General features: G+C 41.9%; 1 protein-coding gene across 1 annotated transcript in view; it reads right to left on the bottom strand.

Moving 5' to 3' along the window:
- Positions 1-504: 504 nt before the first annotated feature.
- The window catches only part of LOC149458275 (fibroleukin-like), a 33,916-nt gene continuing 16,081 nt past the window's right edge, over positions 505-18,339 (bottom strand). The window contains exons 2-4 of the mRNA XM_089682438.1: positions 6,406-6,486; positions 4,053-4,177; positions 505-1,299 (exon numbers count right to left, since the gene is read on the bottom strand). Of these exons, the coding sequence (XP_089538564.1) occupies positions 706-1,299; positions 4,053-4,177; positions 6,406-6,486 (800 nt within the window). The 3' untranslated portion in view covers positions 505-705. The remainder of the gene's footprint in view (positions 1,300-4,052; positions 4,178-6,405; positions 6,487-18,339) is intronic.

Genomic DNA, 18,339 nt, shown 5'->3' with positions numbered 1-18,339 from the left:
GGAGCACGCTTCCGCCCTTAGAAGTAAATGCATGCTCTGAAACGCGTCGCTATGCATGCTGGTCCCTGACGTCATCACGTCGACATCGCGCCTCAACGTGCGTTCCAGACGCCATCTTCGTGAGGTTACTCATGCCGGCCAGCTCCTCCCTCCTGTCACCACGTTATTCCTGGATGCAGATGCAGCTGACTAAAGCCGGGACACAGCCGTTCCTCAACCTCTTGGAAATTGTACCTCAATACAAGCCTGTTTTACTACTATTACTTGTGAGTTCTCCTATATTTGGTATTTATTAAAAGTGGTTCTGCTGCACTTAGAGGCGCTTCTTTTCTTTGTCATCAGGAAATGAGGCGGGCTGTATCTGACTTGCTGCATTTTCTAATGCACATTGTGAGAAGCTCACAGTGTGCGGTGAAATCAGACTAAGCCGTGTCAGGACAGGAGAGGAGCTGCTACAACTGGACAAGACTGATGGGAAGGCTTTAGGAAGATTATGCAACGGTCATATTTTGGATTATTTATTTAAAAATCAGTATAAACCTTTACAGTGTTTTTAAAGTCCTATGTCTGAAACGTGATGTAAATGTTTTGTGCTGAGGCCTTTTAATTCTTTTAGAGTTTTTTTTTGTCCATTAAAAATACTTATTATCACTACAATTCCATAAATGAATATGAAGTCCTCAAAAAAAAAAAAAGTCCAGTCTTTTAGGAGTTCAGTATCCTTGTTTTCATTTCGGCTCTCTTGAACGAGTATTTCTGATTCGTCCTCTTATCTGTCAGAATGTACCAAGTCCCCCAGTAGATTCCGCTGGTCACGCCGATGTACCGCCCCTTGTGATACTTCCCATTTAGATTGGCCGCCAGGCAGGTGTCAAACCACCAACCAGATCCGTAATACATCCCGCAGTTTCCCGACGTATAATTGTCATTATCGCTGTCATACGTTGTGAAATACTTGTGATCGTGGTTGTAGTTTCGGCTGTAGCTAAGAGCGTTTCCGGCGTTCCCGTGGTACTCCCTGGCGGTAAGTCGATACTTGTTTTGCTCATTGGCGACTTTGAATTTTCGATAGACGGCGTGCCGTTTCACACCGTACCAGTCCTCTAGTTCGATACGAAGGGTGTGCTGGCTGGACCTGGTTAGGCTGTGCAGATGTTCATTGCCCAGCCAATGCTCTCCTTGAAGAATGCCAAAACCTTGCTTGTACTCCTGCCATGTCCGGTTGAAGCCGACCGCGCCATCCTGCCTTCGCTGAAACACCGTCCAGCCTCCTCCATCCGTCACCATGTCACAGTAAACCTAAAGCCAACCAGAAGCACACATGGTGAACCAAAAATATGAACCTAGGCATTAAGGCAGGGCTTAAAATTTCAAGTCCTGAGCTACTAGCCAGGCCTTAAGAGTTACTTGCCACCAGTTGCCCCACCCAACCCCTACCCTGCTACACCCCTAATTCTGACCCTAAACACACCCTCGTAAATTATTTCATGAAATTACACTGTTAAATGTTACCCACATTACATCAGGGTCCCCAGAGTCCCCCCACATTACATCAGGGTCCCCAGAGTCCCCCCACATTACATCAGGGCCTCCAATGTCCCCCTAAACACTCCATCATACTTAGACCATGCAACGCATACAGTGGGGCAAAAAGTATTTAGTCAGCCACCAATTGTGCAAGTTCTCCCACTTAAAAAGATGAGAGGCCTGTAATTGGCATCATAGGTAGACCTCAACTATGAAACAAAATGAGAAAACAAATCCAGACAATCACATTGGTTGATTTGGAAAGAATTTATTTGCAAATTATGGTGGAAAATAAGTATTTGGTCACCTACAAACAAGCAAGATTTCTGGCTCTCACAGGCCTGTACCTTCTTCTTTAAGAGGCTCCTCTGTCCTGCGCTCATTACCTGTATCAATGGCACCTGTTTGAACTTGTTATCAGTATAAAAGACACCTGTCCACAACCTCAAACAGTCACACTCCAAACTCCACTATGGTGAAGATCAAAGAGCTGTCGCAGGACACCAGAAACAAAATTGTAGACCTGCACCAGGCTGGGAAGACTGAATCTGCAATAGGCAAGCAGCTTGGTGTGAACAAATCAACTGTGGGAGCAATAATTAGAAAATGGAAGACATACAAGACCACTGATAATCTCCCTCGATCTGGGGCTCCACGCAAGATCTCACCCCGTGGGGTCAAAATGATCACAAGAACGGTGAGCAAAAATCCCAGGACAACAAAGGATATATAACAAAGTATTGAGATGAACTTTTGATATTCACCAAATACTTATTTTCCACCATAATTTGCAAATAATTCTTTCCAAATCAGCCAATGTGATTGTCTGGATTTTGTTTCTCATTTTGTCTCTCATAGTTGAGGTCTCCCTATGATGCCAATTACAGGCCTCTCTCATCTTTTTAAGTGGGAGAACTTGCACAATTGGTGGCTGACTAAATACTTTTTTGCCCCACTGTACAACCATAACCCCCATAATCTTTCACTAACAAAACCATAACTCCACCAAGCATATCCTACCTACTATCCAACCCATCAGTACATCAAATGCCCCATACTGTACTATCCATAATAACCACATCACCCTGAACCTGACCAAACCACCCATACATGTAGGTTTACATACAGACACATGTACATACACACACACACAAACAAACAGAGACACCTGTACACACACAGAAATGTACATACACACACAGAAACCTGTACACACACGCACAGAGACACATGTACACATACACATGTACAGACACATACACACAGACACATGTACATACACACATACAAATACACACACACACCCCTATAAAAAGTTGCAGTACTTCGTTGTTCACTCACAGAGCCGGGTACTGCACTCTAGGGGGAGGCAGAGAGCACAGCACACACTCCTTACTTTGCTTTCACTGCGCTCAGCTATTGAGCAGTCTGACGGCTCCCAGTGCCAATGACAGATCCGGCCTGAGCTCTGAGCCTGCTCAGCAAGACGTCCCTGGGGACACACTCACCCCCACCATAATTTCCACTCACCAATGCGAGCAGGCGAGTGGAAAATTCAAGGCCTACATTAAGGTACATACAGTTGCAAGAAAAAGTATGTGAACCCCTTGAAATTAACTTGTTTTCTGAAATAAAAGACTCATGAACAGGGATGTTTGCCAGTTCCAGTGATGTTTTGAAGACTTTAGCTGATACTCATTTGTTCTTCTTTACCTCATCAAGGATTCTGTGTTGTGCTTTGGAAATCTTCTTCTAGGAAGAGTAGTCACAGTACTAAATTGTCTCCATTTATAGACAGTTTGCCTGTCAACTGATGGATGTCTAAGCACTTTGAAATTGTTTTGTATCCATTTCCAGCCTAATGCAGATCATCTACTCCTGATCGTATGTCTTCAGAGAACTCCTTTTTTGTAAGGCATGGTTCACATCAGCTGATGCTTCTTATGAACAGCAATCTTAAAATGTTTGTCTTTTATCAATCTAAGCTACACATTCATTTTCATTAGTGCAGCCTTTTTCAACCAGGGTGCCCAGGCACCTGTAAAGCATTCAAAAGAACCACTTCCAAGATGGCCGACAGTGCGATGACATCAGAGGGAGGCTCCACCCGACGTGTTTCGTCATCAAAAGACGTCTTCTAGGGGTGCCTGCAGATTGTCTATGGAAAAGTGCTATTTGACCGCTCAATATATGGGGGTCAAACCAATCTGGTAGGGGGCTTGTGTTGCTGGCTTTTGGTGATATGCTGGAATCGGGGTGAATATTTCTGCACAGAAGATTCCTCTTTATTCACATTAAGGATCGGGGGTGTTCATGGTTTCATCACTATAACTTGGGATGTTTTGACTGACTATTATATCTGTTTCGATCAGTTCCACCCTTAATATTGAGATCACGGTTATTTTATGAGCACTTTATTTTCTATTAGTTTTTCAATTCACTTGAAATGTTTTATTTTTGAATTGCTTAGCATTGCATTTCTGTATATGTACAAATTTACAGCAGTTATAAGTAACTCACTATACCTCAAAAGGCTGTCGCACTGCTATGGGCTGGACAGTGTAAATTCCGTTTTCTCGAATCCCCTGTTTGTAGATATCCGCACAGTCTCTTGGAAAAAGCCTCTCTGCTTTCTCTGAAGATTCAACCACTGGAGGCAACCAAAGACAAACAATTAACTTAGTACATAGACATAGGAGGAAAACCTCAACCTGCATTTTGGACAACATCGACAATAATTCTTATGGGCTAACAAAATACCATCCTGTACACAGGTTTGTGAATATAATGTATGGCAGAGGCATAGCTGGGGGGGGGGGCAGGGGTGTACATATATACCCGGGCGCCAAATGAGGCTTACAACCAGGGGCATATTTGCCACGAGGCAAACAAGGCGTTTGCCTAGGGCGGCACTTTTTAGGGGGGCGGCGGAAGGGACACTTAGTACAGGGGTGGGCAGTGGGCTGCTGTGTCTTACCTGGCTCCGTGTCCCAGTCCCATGACGATCCAGTCCAGGAGGCGCTGCTGGAGGAGAGGTAGAGAGGTCCGCAGGTCCGGTGTCTTCTTTTCCCTGGACGTCATGTGTGGGCGGGATGATATGCCGCCCCTGTTATCTGGCCAAACCCTCGGGATCACTGGACAGCCTATGGCAGCTCATACCTCCCTCTGCAAGCTCCACCTCCTCACCGGTGATTGGGTGTCAGAACTGTAGCTCAGGAAAGGCACACAGGCGGCCAATCACCTGCGAGGAGGCGGAGCTTGGAGAGGAGGAGCTGAGCGGCAGCGCGAAGATTGAGTGAGGGAGCGGCTGGAGCAAGTGAAGAACATAGCTGACTGGTAAGTGTGCCGTGCAGATGGTGCTGCTGCAACCAGGTATGCTGGCTGTGGATGGGAGAGGGAAGGAGCCTAGGCTGGAGCAGGGGTCAGCAAGCTAAGTGTCATTGGTGTCAGTGGGAGGAATAGTGCCCCATCATTGGTGTCACTGATGTGATTAAACGGGGAGGGGGGCTGGGGTGCCAATTTTATAGTTCGTCCCTGGGCACAAAATATCCTAGCTACGCCTCTGATGTACGGGCACTCAGAGATGTAGTGTCATGTCTCCTAAAGGCTCCTGACCCTGTCAATTGGATGTTTACGAGGCAATGGGAACTGCCCTAGTAGGTCAATAAGTGACTTAAAGAGGAATTCTCACTTTCTTTCTGCTTGGGGGATATCAAAACTGTATCATATAAGTTGACACTTTTGTATAAGAGGCTTTTACCACTGTACCAGAAACTGCCACCTTTCTAGTAGAGGTCAACAGTTGTACTCTACTGTCCACCTCATTTCTGCTTGGGAACATCACAACCCTACTGGAGGCCATCACCATATAACAAAACACCATTGCCATTCCACTAAGGCCCACCACCTTTCAGCTAGGAGCCCTCACAGTTGTACTAAGACTTCTCACTAATTAAGGTAGTCACCACTCTGTTAGGGATTGCCACATGTCTACTAGAACAGTGATCTCCAAACTGTGGTCCTTGGCTTGCTATAATTTGTGGCTAGTATTTGACCCACTAATACCAACAGTAGGGCATAATTCCCCTCACTGACACCAATGAAGGGGCACCATTCCTCCCACTGACACCAACAATGGGACCCACTGACAACAACAATGGTACACAATTCATCCCAATGACACCAACGATGGGGTCCAATGACAACAATGAAGGGGCACAATTCCTCTCAATGACGCCAACGATGTGGCACAATATCTTCCAAAGACACCAACAATGGAGTCCAATGACACCAATGATGGGGCACAGTTCCTCCCAATGACACTAATGATGGGGCACAATTCTTCTAAAGGTGGTGTCAGTGTTTTTCCCACTGACGTCGGGGCCTTTTCTACTCCCGAAGGCCACAGTCCAGCCTTCCTAAAGTCTAAATGACAGTACACTGGCCTTTTGTTTAGAAAGTATGGAAACCCCTGTACTAGAACCGTCACTATTACACTGTGGCCCACCTCCTTTTCTACTAGGGAATATGAACACTGTACTAAAGCCTACCACTACTCTAATGGTGTCTATCACCATACAAGGGATGACCACTTTTTCCACTAGAGACCATCACTGGCCCACTACATTTTCACTAAGTGGCATCAGTGTTGTAGTAGGGCTCACCACCTTTGTGCCAGGGTACACTATCTTTGTACTGTGGCCCATCATAATTCTGTTGGGTCACATCTCTACTAGGTCCCACCACTTTTCTACTGATGGTAACTGTCATTGTGGAAACACCACAACTCTACAAGCGACCATCACCCCTTTTATAAGGTCCAGCAATATTACATAAGTGGATCATACCATTCTGTAAGAACTTGCCTTTTTGGCTCACCTTGAGATACCACATTTCCTGCGCTCTTCAGAGTCAGTGGCGGTTCTTCTTTTGTTTCAAGGGCTTTCAGTCTTCGACCTTCTACAATAAAGACTAGTTGAGTAAAGGCAAAAAAGAAGGACACAATATAATTGGGTAATTGCGACACAGAGCAAAAGAAATGCTTATTTCTACAGGACCTCATCTGGAATATGCAGCTCAATTTTGGGCTCCAATTCACAAAAAGAACATTGGGGAACTGGAGAAAGTACAGAGAAGGGCAACCAAACGAGACATGGAGGAGATCAACTATGAGGAAAGATTAGAGGAACTGAATTTATTCTCTCTTGAGAAGAGGAGATTAAGGGGCATATGATCACCATGTATAATACATAAGGGGGGATATGATCTCCATGTATAATACATAAGGGGGGATATGATCTCCATGTATAATACATAAGGGGGGATATGATCTCCATGTATAATACATAAGGGGGATATGATCACCATGTATAATACATAAGGGGGGATATGATCTCCATGTATAATACATAAGGGGGGATATGATCTCCATGTATAATACATAAGGGGGATATGATCTCCATGTATAATACATAAGGGGGGATATGATCTCCATGTATAATACATAAGGGGGATATGATCTCCGTGTATGATACATAAGGGGGGGATATGATCACCATGCATAATACATAAGGGGGGATATGATCACCATGCATAATACATAAGGGGGGATATGATCACCATGTATAATACATAAGGGGGGATATGATCTCCATGTATAATACATAAGGGGGGGATATGATCTCCATGTATAATACATAAGGGGGGATATGATCTCCATGTATAATACATAAGGGGGATATGATCTCCATGTATAATACATAAGGGGGGATATGATCACCATGTATAATACATAAGGGGGGATATGATCACCATGTATAATACAGAAGGGGGGATATGATCTCCATGTATAATACATAAGGGGGATATGATCTCCATGTATAATACATAAGGGGGGATATGATCTCCATGTATAAAACATAAGGGGGGATATGATCTCCATGTATAATACATAAGGGGGGATATGATCTCCATGTATAATACATAAGGGGGATATGATCACCATGTATAATACATAAGGGGGGATATGATCTCCATGTATAATACATAAAGGGGGATATGATCTCCATGTATAATACATAAGGGGGGATATGATCTCCATGTATAATACATAAGGGGGGATATGATCACCATGTATAATACAGAAGGGGGGATATGATCTCCATGTATAATACATAAAGGGGGATATGATCTCCATGTATAATACATAAGGGGGGATATGATCTCCATATATAATACATAAGGGGGGATATGATCTCCATGTATAATACATAAGGGGGGATATGATCTCCATGTATAATACATAAGGGGGATATGATCTCCATGTATAATACATAAGGGGGGATATGATATCCATGTATAATACATAAGGGGGATATGATCTCCATGTATAATACATAAGGGGGGATATGATCTCCATGTATAATACATAAGGGGGGATATGATATCCATGTATAATACATAAGGGGGGATATGATCTCCATGTATAATACATAAGGGGGGATATGATCACCATGTATAATACATAAGGGGGGGATATGATCTCCATGTATAGTACATAAGGGGGGATATGATCTCCATGTATAATACATAAGCGGGGATATGATATCCATGTATAATACATAAGGGGGGATATGATCTCCATGTATAATACATAAGGGGGGGTATGATCTCCATGTATAATACATAAGGGGGGGATATGATATCCATGTATAATACATAAGGGGGGATATGATCTCCATGTATAATACATAAGGGGGGATATGATCTCCATGTATAATACATAAGGGGGGATATGATCTCCATGTATAATACATAAGGGGGATATGATCTCTATGTATAATACATAAGGGGGGGATATGATCTCCATGTATAATACATAAGGGGCGATATGATCTCCATGTATAATACATAAGGGGGGGGGGGATATGATCTCCATGTATAATACATAAGGGGGATACGATCTCCATGTATAATACATAAGGGTGGATACATTCTCCATGTATAATACATAAGGGGGGATATGATCACCATGTATAATACATAAGGGGGGATATGATCACCATGTATAATACATAAGGGGGGATATGATCTCCATGTATAATACATAAGGGGGATATGATCTCCATGTATAATACATAAGGGGGATATGATCTCCATGTATAATACCTAAGGGGGATATGATCTCCATGTATAATACATAAGGGTGGATACGATCTCCATGTATAATACATAAGGGGGATATGATCTCCATGTATAATACATAAGGGGGGATATGATCTCCATGTATAATACATAAGGGAGGGGGGGGGGTATGATATCCATGTATAGTACATAAGGGGGGATATGATCTCCATGTATAATACATAAGGGGGGATATGATCACCATGTATAATACATAAGGGGGGGATATGATCTCCATGTATAGTACATAAGGGGGGATATGATCTCCATGTATAATACATAAGCGGGGATATGATATCCATGTATAATACATAAGGGGGGATATGATCTCCATGTATAATACATAAGGGGGGTATGATCTCCATGTATAATACATAAGGGGGGATATGATCTCCATGTATAATACATAAGGGGGGGGGGATATGATCTCCATGTATAATACATAAGGGGGATATGATCTCCATGTATAATACATAAGGGTGGATACAATCTCCATGTATAATACATAAGGGGGGATATGATCTCCATGTATAATACATAAGGGGGGATATGATCACCATGTATAATACATAAGGGGGGATATGATCTCCATGTATAATACATAAGGGGGATATGATCTCCATGTATAATACATAAGGGGGGATATGATCACCATGTAGAATACATAAGGGGGGATATGATCTCCATGTATAATACATAAGGGGGGATATGATCTCCATGTATAATACATAAGGGGGGATATGATCTCCATGTATAATACATAAGGGGGATATGATCTCCATGTATAATACATAAGGGGGGATATGATCTCCATGTATAAATACATCAGTGGTTCATATAGTGAACTCGGTGTGGAGTTGTTCACCCTGAGGTCATCACAGAGGACAAGGGGGCACTCTTTACATCTGGAGGAAGAGAAATTTCATCTCCAAACACGGAAAGGTTTCTTCACAGTGAGAGCTGTGAGAATGTGGAATAGACTCCCTCAAGAGTTGGTTCTGGCCAGCTCAGTGGATTGCTGTAGGAAAGTCCTGGATTCTTTCTTGGATACACAGAATATAACTGGATATAACATTTATAGGTAACGTTGATCCAGGGAATATCCGATTGCCTCTCGGGGGGTCAGGAAGGATTTTTTTTCCCAGCAGGAGCAAATTGGATCATGCTTTGCTGGGGGTTTTTTTTTGCCTTCCTCTGGATCAACTGTGGGCATAGGATTATAACTTTTTTTTTCTTTCTATGGTTGAACTGGATGGACTTTTGTCTTTTTTCAGCCAGACTAACTATGTAACTATGTAAGATGTTGAATCGCACATTCATAAGTGGCAGTAAACCAATGGTAATGCTGTAGAATAGAAATAGTTGTCCACATTTGTATCCTAGCTCAAAACAGAAAGGAAAGCAACTTGATACTGACTATGTGTGTGGAGTTAAGCTTTAAATTTGACCATAAAACCCCAAATTTTCTGTTATATTCAGTACCCCATAATATAATATTTTATTTCCTAGATTGTAAGCTCCCAGGATCAGGGCCCTCCTATCCCTCTTGTATTGAACTGTATTGTTGCTGTATTGTCTCCCGTTATATTGTAAAGTGCTGAGAAAACTGTTGGCGCTGTATAAATCCTGTATAATAATAATAATATATAAATCCTGTATAATAATAATAATAATTTATATAAATCCTGTATAATAATAATAATAATATATAAATCCTGTATAATAATAATAATAATTTATAAATCCTGTATAATAATAATAATAATTTATAAATCCTGTATAATAATAATTTATATATAAATCCTGTATAATAATAATAATAATTTATATAAATCCTGTATAATAATAATAATAATATATAAATCCTGTATAATAATAATAATAATTTATAAATCCTGTATAATAATAATTTATATATAAATCCTGTATAATAATAATAATAATTTATATAAATCCTGTATAATAATAATTTATATAAATCCTGTATAATAATTTCACAACAGAAAGTTGTTCTTAAATAACTTTTACTTTAAAACAAAGCATCACCAATTATTTTTATTTAGCTGTTGCTGAAATTATAGCTGCTCTACTTTAATTTCTGTGTATTTTGTTTTTTTTTTATTTATTTATGCAAATGACTAATCTCCTTCTTATGACCCTTTGTAGAATCTGCAATTAGCTGATTATTTTTTTTTCTATTTCCTTTACAAATCTGAAGAGTCAGGCCTGTATATGGACTTCCATCCCGTAACGGCTCTTTAGTTTTCTATACATCTGCCCCTGTTAATAATACAGAACTGGCAAATGGACAACCCCGGGCTCAATACAGACCGGGGATTGTCTGCAGGGAGTAAAGGAAAATTGTCCCGTCTTTGTTCCGGAGAGGCACTGGGAGACGCGGCGGTCACATCAGAAAGCCAGTGTCAAAACTCGTCCAACTTTGGAGAACGTCACCACACACAGGGGCTTGTCAGAGCATCAAAGATGAGAAAACTTTAAACAAGCCGCACAATGCTGATTCTCTTTTTGTTTATTTTTTTTTCCTACTTTCCACCTCAATGGCTTGCAGAAAATATGAGCCTCCCCCCCTTTCTCATTTTGTAGGTGTTATGAATAAAGAGAGAGAAAGATTGATGTCCTTATTTTCTAAATTTTTTTTAATTGGTGTACTAATTTAGTAAAATTAAAATAGATTAAATGAAGTCATTAAACATTTTATACAAGTAATAGTTTGAACATTTAAAAATAATAATACAAAAAATAAAATAACAATAATAATTACTATTATTATTACATTATTTTTTAATATAATAATTGATGTACTTATTTTGTAAAGTTAAAATAGTCTAAACGTATAAGTAATTATACATTTTATTCAAGTAATAGTTTAAACATGTAAAAAAAAAAATTTAAAAATTATAAATAAAAAAAATTAGGAATAATTCTACTACTACTACTATTACTACTATTGATACTACCAATAATAATAATAATTTTATAAAATTAAAATAGATTAATTGAAGTCATTAAACATTTTATTCAAGTAATAGTTTAAACATGTAAAAAAAAAAATTTAAAAATTAGAAATAAAAAAAATTAGAAATAATTCTACTACTACTACTATTACTACTATTGATACTACCAATAATAATAACAATTTTATAAAATTAAAATAGATTAAATGAAGTAATTAAACATTTTATACAAGTAATAGTTTGAACATGTAAAAAAAATAATACAAAAAATAAAATAACAATAATAATTACTATTATTATTACATTATTTTTTTAATATAATAATTGATGTACTTATTTTTAAAGTTAAAATAGTCTAAACGTATAAGTAATTATACATTTTATTCAAGTAATAGTATAAACATGTAAAAAAATTTAAAATTATAAATAATAAAAAAAAAAGATTTCTACTGGGATTGAGATGTTCAGCCATCTTGACTGACCTTGCAAGGATGACACAATTCATCCATCCTGGCATCTGGCAGATGCTGGGGTTGTACACTGATCTGCATATCGGCAGCCCAATCTACTGTTCAAGAAGTTTGATACAAGGAAGGTAAGAAGAGATATAGTATGGCTGCTTTTTAATAAAAAACTTACTTCTTACATATTTTTAAATTTACATTTAAAGTGTTACTAAACCCCGGACCCTACATTCACTCTATCTGGTCTCCCCGGACCCTGCATTCACTATATCCGGTTTCCCCGGACCCTGCATTCACTATATCCGGTCTCCCCAGACCCTACATTCACTATATCTGGTCTCCCCGGACCCTGCATTCACTATATCCGGTCTCCCCAGACCCCGCATTCACTATATCTGGTCTCCCCGGACCCTGCATTCACTATATCCGCTCTCCCCGGACCCTGCATTCACTATATCCACTCTCCCCGGACCCTGCATTCACTATATCCGCTCTCCCCGGACCCTGCATTCACTATATCCGCTCTAGCCGGACCCTGCATTCAATATATCCGGTCTCGCCGGACCCTGCATTCACTATATCCGCTCTCGCCGGACCCTGCATTCACTATATCCGGTCTCCCCGGACCCTGCATTCACTATATCCGGTCTCCCCGGACCCCGCATTCACTATAACTAGTCTCCCCGGACCCCGCATTCACTATATCTGGTCTCCCCAGACCCTGCATTCACTATATCCGGTCTCCCTGGACCCTGCATTCACTATATCCGGTCTCCCAGGACCCTGCATTCACTATATCCGCTCTTCCCGGACCCTGCATTCACTATATCCGGTCTTCCAGGACCCTGCATTCACTATATCCACTCTCCCCGGACCCTGCATTCACTATATCCGGTCTCCCCGGACCCTGCATTCACTATATCCGCTCTCCCAGGACCCTGCATTCACTATATCTGGTCTCCCCGGACCCTGCATTCATTATATCCGGTCTCCCCGGACCCCGCATTCACTATATCCGGTCTCCCCGGACCCTGCATTCACTATATCCGGTTTCCCCGGACCCTGCATTCACTATATCCGCTCTCCCCGGACCCCGCATTCACTATATCCGGTCTCCTTGGACCCCGCATTCACTATATCCGGTCTCCCCGGACCCCGCATTCACTATATCCGGTCTCCCCGGACCCTGCATTCACTATATCCGCTCTCCCCGGACCCTGCATTCACTATATCCGGTCCCCCAGGACCCCACATTCACTATATCCGCTCTCCCCGGACCCTGCATTCACTATATCCGGTCTCCCCGGACCCTGCATTCACTATATCCGCTCTCCCCGGACCCTGCATTCACTATATCTGGTCTCCCACAGTACACACAACATGGAAATGCAATTATTTTAGTAAATATAAGCTGCTAAATCCCTTTTCTCATCAGCAGTATAGAGCAGAGTGGAAAATGACTGGCCAGACAGTGACTGTAGGCAATCAGATGCAGGCAATGTGGGGATTTAGACAGCCAGTGTCCGTGGCTGTCAGAATACAATGGTTGTAGTGGGAGGCTCACCCATCCATGCTGTTCACACCAGAACATGATGCAGGAAAGGCACATATGGATTTTAAAAAATGGACTCCCACAATCCACATCTGTAGGACCCGGCTCACCTTCGCACATCATGACAGCAATAACATGGTAATATGCAGGGCTTTCTTCAGTGGGAATGTGGGGGAACACAGTCCTGCATCTCCAACACTGAATGTATGTTACGGCAAGGGGTGTTGGAGGGGCTGTTGTTGCTGGCTACTGGGAGATCTATTGTTGCTGGGGGATCTTTAGTTGCGGGGGTCTATTATTATTGTTGGCGGGTGGATTTATTGTCCATTGATGCGGGTGGGGGATCTATTGTTGCTGGAGGGAAAGTTGTTGCTGGGAAGGATTTACTGTTGAGAGTGGGGTCTATTGTTGCTGGCTGCTGGGAGATCTATTGTTGCTGGGGTGAATCTATTGCAGCAGGGGGGGTGTTGTTGTGTGTGAGATCTATTGTTGCTGAAGGAATCTATTTTTGCTGACTGTAGGGGACCAGTGACTTAATTGTTGCTGAGGGGGTCTTTAGTTGCGGGGGTCTATTATTGCTGGCGGGTGGATATATTGTCCATTGATGCTGGTGGAGGATCTATTGTTGCTTGAGGGAAAGTTGTTGTTGGGAAGGATCTACTGTTGAGAGAGGGGTCTATTGTTGCTGGCTGCTGGGAGATCTATTGCAGCAGGTTGTGTGTGGGATCTATTGTTGCTGAGGAGATCTATTGTTGCTGACTGTAGGGGACTAGGGGATCTATTGTTGCTGAGGAGGTCTTTAGTTGTGGGGGTCTATTATTGTTGGCGGATGGATTTATTGTCCATTGATGCGGGTGGGGGATCTATTGTTGCTGGAGGGAAAGTTGTTGTTGGGAAGGATCTACTGTTGAGAGAGGGGTCTATTGTTGCTGGCTGCTGGGGGATCTATTGCAGCAGGTTGTGTGTGGGATCTATTGTTGCTGAGGAGATCTATTGTTGCTGACTGTAGGGGACTAGGGGATCTATTGTTGCTGAGGAGGTCTTGAGAGAGGGGTCTATTGTTGCTGGCTGCTGGGAGATCTGTTGTTGCTGGGGTGAATCTATTGCAGCAGGGGGGGTGTTGTGTATGGGATCTATTGTTGCTGAGGGGGAGGGGAGTCTGTGGTTGCTGACTGTAGGGGACTAGGGGATCTATAGTTGCTGAGGGGATCTATTGTTGTTGATTGTAGGGGACTTATTTTACTGCTTTTCTTGTCATCATTAACAAATTCAATAGAACCCCAAAATGATACTTGGTTCTGTATTTTCTTACAGGGGGCAGTACTGGGAGGTGGCCAGGGGGTGGAACCAAGGGAGGTGGGTGGGGCGGGGAGACAAGGGGATAGTACCTGCACCTATTCTCAGAGAATAAAGCCCTGATCATATGTGAACCAGGGGCAGACTGTCCATTCGAGCACTCGGGCACTGCCGAGGGCCCGGGGTCAGTAGGGGGCCCCATAAAATGCCCCTGGTACCTTTTTATAGGATTTTTTTGGGTGTGTTTTGAGTGTGAACAAGGACACAGGGGCCCCATGATCCCCAATTGCCCGGGGGCCCCATGAGTTGTCAGTCCACCCCTGATGTGAACACAAATATAGGAAGCGCTAATTCTTATCCTCATGAAGTAAATAGGATTTAGAGGTTTTTTTTATTCAGGTTTATATTTATCTGAATCCGATTTTAAAAACTGCAAGATGCAAAAAACAGGAATAATAATGTAAAAAATATAAACCATTCATCATTTTATCTGGTTGATCGTTTTTAAAAAGCATTTGAATGTCTCATTTTCGAGGAGCTCTCAGTTGATGACCAGATTTGGGAAGTGATTATGTCTTTCCATGAATTTCAATATCGAGAGTTCCTCGAAAACAAGAAACAACTGGATTTTATTACGTAGGAAAGGGCCCCAGAACAGCAGGATATTTCTTTTTACGACAAGAAAAAAAAGCCTAAAATGACATAGTGGTCATATAGATGTATACAAACAGATAAACCCACATGGCTAAAAAATATATGCATGCCACTGGAATCAGTGTAGTCTATAATAAATAATCAGTGTAGTGTATAATAAATAATGTAGTCTATAATAAATAATGTAGTCTATAATAAATAATGTAGTCTATAATAAACAGTAACAAAGGATGTCCAGATACCTGCAGAGTTTAATGGGATACTCCGGGTCACAAATGTTCTCAACAATTTTGTTGTAACATTCCGGCCATTTTTTTTCTATCTGAATGCAGCCTATTAGTTCTGTGGTAAGACTGAGACCATTTTTTCTGGTACTACAATTTTGTTAGAAAAAAGTTGACCTCCTCAAAATGCAGACAACAAAAATCTTCCTTGGCATGACATTGCTGAAGGGTTGAATTATGACAACGGAGATTGTCACCATTATGGTATACATGGGGGTTTATTTACTAAAGCTGGAGAGTCCAAAATCAGACTCCCTTCTGCATAGAAACCAATCAGCTTCTAACCTCAGCTTGTTCAATGAAGCTTTGGCAATGAAACCTGGAAGCTGATTGGTTTCTATCCAGAAGGGAGTCTGATTTTGGACTCTCCAGCTTTAGTAAATAAACCCCATTGTGTCTGAGATTTAGGTTGAGCATCAAAAGTTTGGTCTTTGTGCAACGGACAATCCAGGAACCGTCCTCGTTCGTGCACATTTGCCTGACAGGGGAATGCCTCCGACATTCCCTGTCACATCTCTACTCATCTAAATGCTCTCCAAGAGCTCCCTTTCTTGGGAGAGGGACCTGAACTTGACTTTCTCCCAAAGCTTCGCTGGACAGTAGATACCAGGAGGGAGGTTACAAGCTCATCACGAACCGTGGTTGTCCAAGAGTGGAGTGTGGTGGGGTAGAGGTTGAGCATAAAAAGTTTGGCCTTTGCGCATCGTACAATCCAGGAACCATCCTCTTCCGAGCACATTTTCCTGACAAGGGAACCCCTCCGACATTCCCTATCACATCTCTACACATCTAAATGCTTTCCCAAGAGCACCCTTTCTTGCAGCATTGGGAAAGGGACCTGAACACAACTTTCTCCCAAAGCATTGCTGGACAGCAGATAACAGGAGGGAGGATACAAAGTCATCATGAACCATTGATGTCCAAGAGTGGAGTGTGGTGGGGTGGAGGTTGAGCGTCAAAGGTTTGGTCTTTGCGCATTCTACAATCACTGGACAGTAGATACCAGGAGGGAGGTTACAAGTGTAACGGAACCGGACCCCAACTGCACTTGGGTACTTCCATCAGACTACCGCTTCCCCATCTGAACCCCGACCACAGACACCACCGCTGACTAGACAACACCAGTCTTGGAAGTAAACCAGGAAGTAGACTACTTTATTTTAACACAGATACAAGATATATACATTCAAGGGAACAACCCCCCCCCCTGCATAATGATGCAGGGCGGAGAAATCTACATTTAGTAACAAGAGACACACGAGCAGACAGTCCCATCAGGGGGGAGGGTTGCTGGAGACCCCCCCCCCCCCCACCAAGCCAATACATCCCATAATAGTTTGCTCCCAAGCAAGACACACAATAGAACAATGGGATGCAACCACATGGCATTAAACAATCAACAACCCCCCACCCCAATATTAGGACAGATCACCCTGTACCCCTAACAGGCACAGGGTGACTTACACATAATAGGGATATGGGGAGCTGAGACAGGGGTCTCCCCACCTCTCCAAAAAGAGCTGGGTTCCATGGACCCCCACCCAACAAGCTCATCATGAACCGTGGTTGTCCAAGAGTGGAGTGTGGTGGGGTGGAGGAGACGATGAACTATTTCTTGCTTCAGTGCCCCTTCAATATAGAAGTCTACAAGCGGGTGGGTGGGGTTCTGGGGATACCTTTCCTTTTCCACTTGAGTTACGTGGAGTAGTCTTACGGAGCCTTTCTGGCTCAACGGGATTTTGATTTTGAGACACTTTTTCTAGTTAGCCTAGTAGTCCGTTACTACACGTGGAATGCACGGTGTCAGGCTTCCACGCGGAAAAAAGTCCTTCCTGTCGAGGTGGTGGTGCACAAGATTCTGGGTGAGGTTGGGAAGATTCGGGGTCTTGAGAAGGACAGGTGGAGGCCTGGACAAAGGAATGGAGGAATGTCAGGTCCCTGTAACTGCTGTCTGTCAGTCTCTTTCTGTCCTTTCATGTTCCCTAGATTTTTGTAAGATCAGATTTTTGAAAAAAGGCTGCATGAATGGGATCAATGTTTAACCGTTTCTTAGCCTGAGGGGGGGTTTAGGTGGAGGTCGGGTTTGTTAAGATACAACATAAAGATAACAATAATAATAATAAAATATGATTGGTTCTGTTTATGTTTTTCCCGGCAAAAAAAGCCGTTTATTGTTTTCTTTGCTGAAGTAAGCGATTTTTGTTTAATTATATATATATATATATATATATATATAAAATCAAACAAAAATCGCTTACTTCAGCATAGAAAACAATAAACGGCTTTTTTTGCCGGGAAAAACATATATACAACATATCTATATAATTTTTTTTTTATTTATTCTGTATATATCTAAATATGTTTTGTATTATGTTATTTGTTTGTAAGATATTTAATAAACAAAA

The sequence above is a fragment of the Staurois parvus genome, unplaced genomic scaffold, assembly GCF_062004578.1.
Source record: "Staurois parvus isolate SC_StPar_1 unplaced genomic scaffold, SC_StPar_1.0 ptg000290l, whole genome shotgun sequence".
Classification (NCBI taxonomy): Eukaryota; Metazoa; Chordata; class Amphibia; order Anura; family Ranidae; genus Staurois; species Staurois parvus.
Note: the sequence above shows the minus strand (reverse complement) of the source record. Positions and strands in the feature narration are given on the sequence as shown.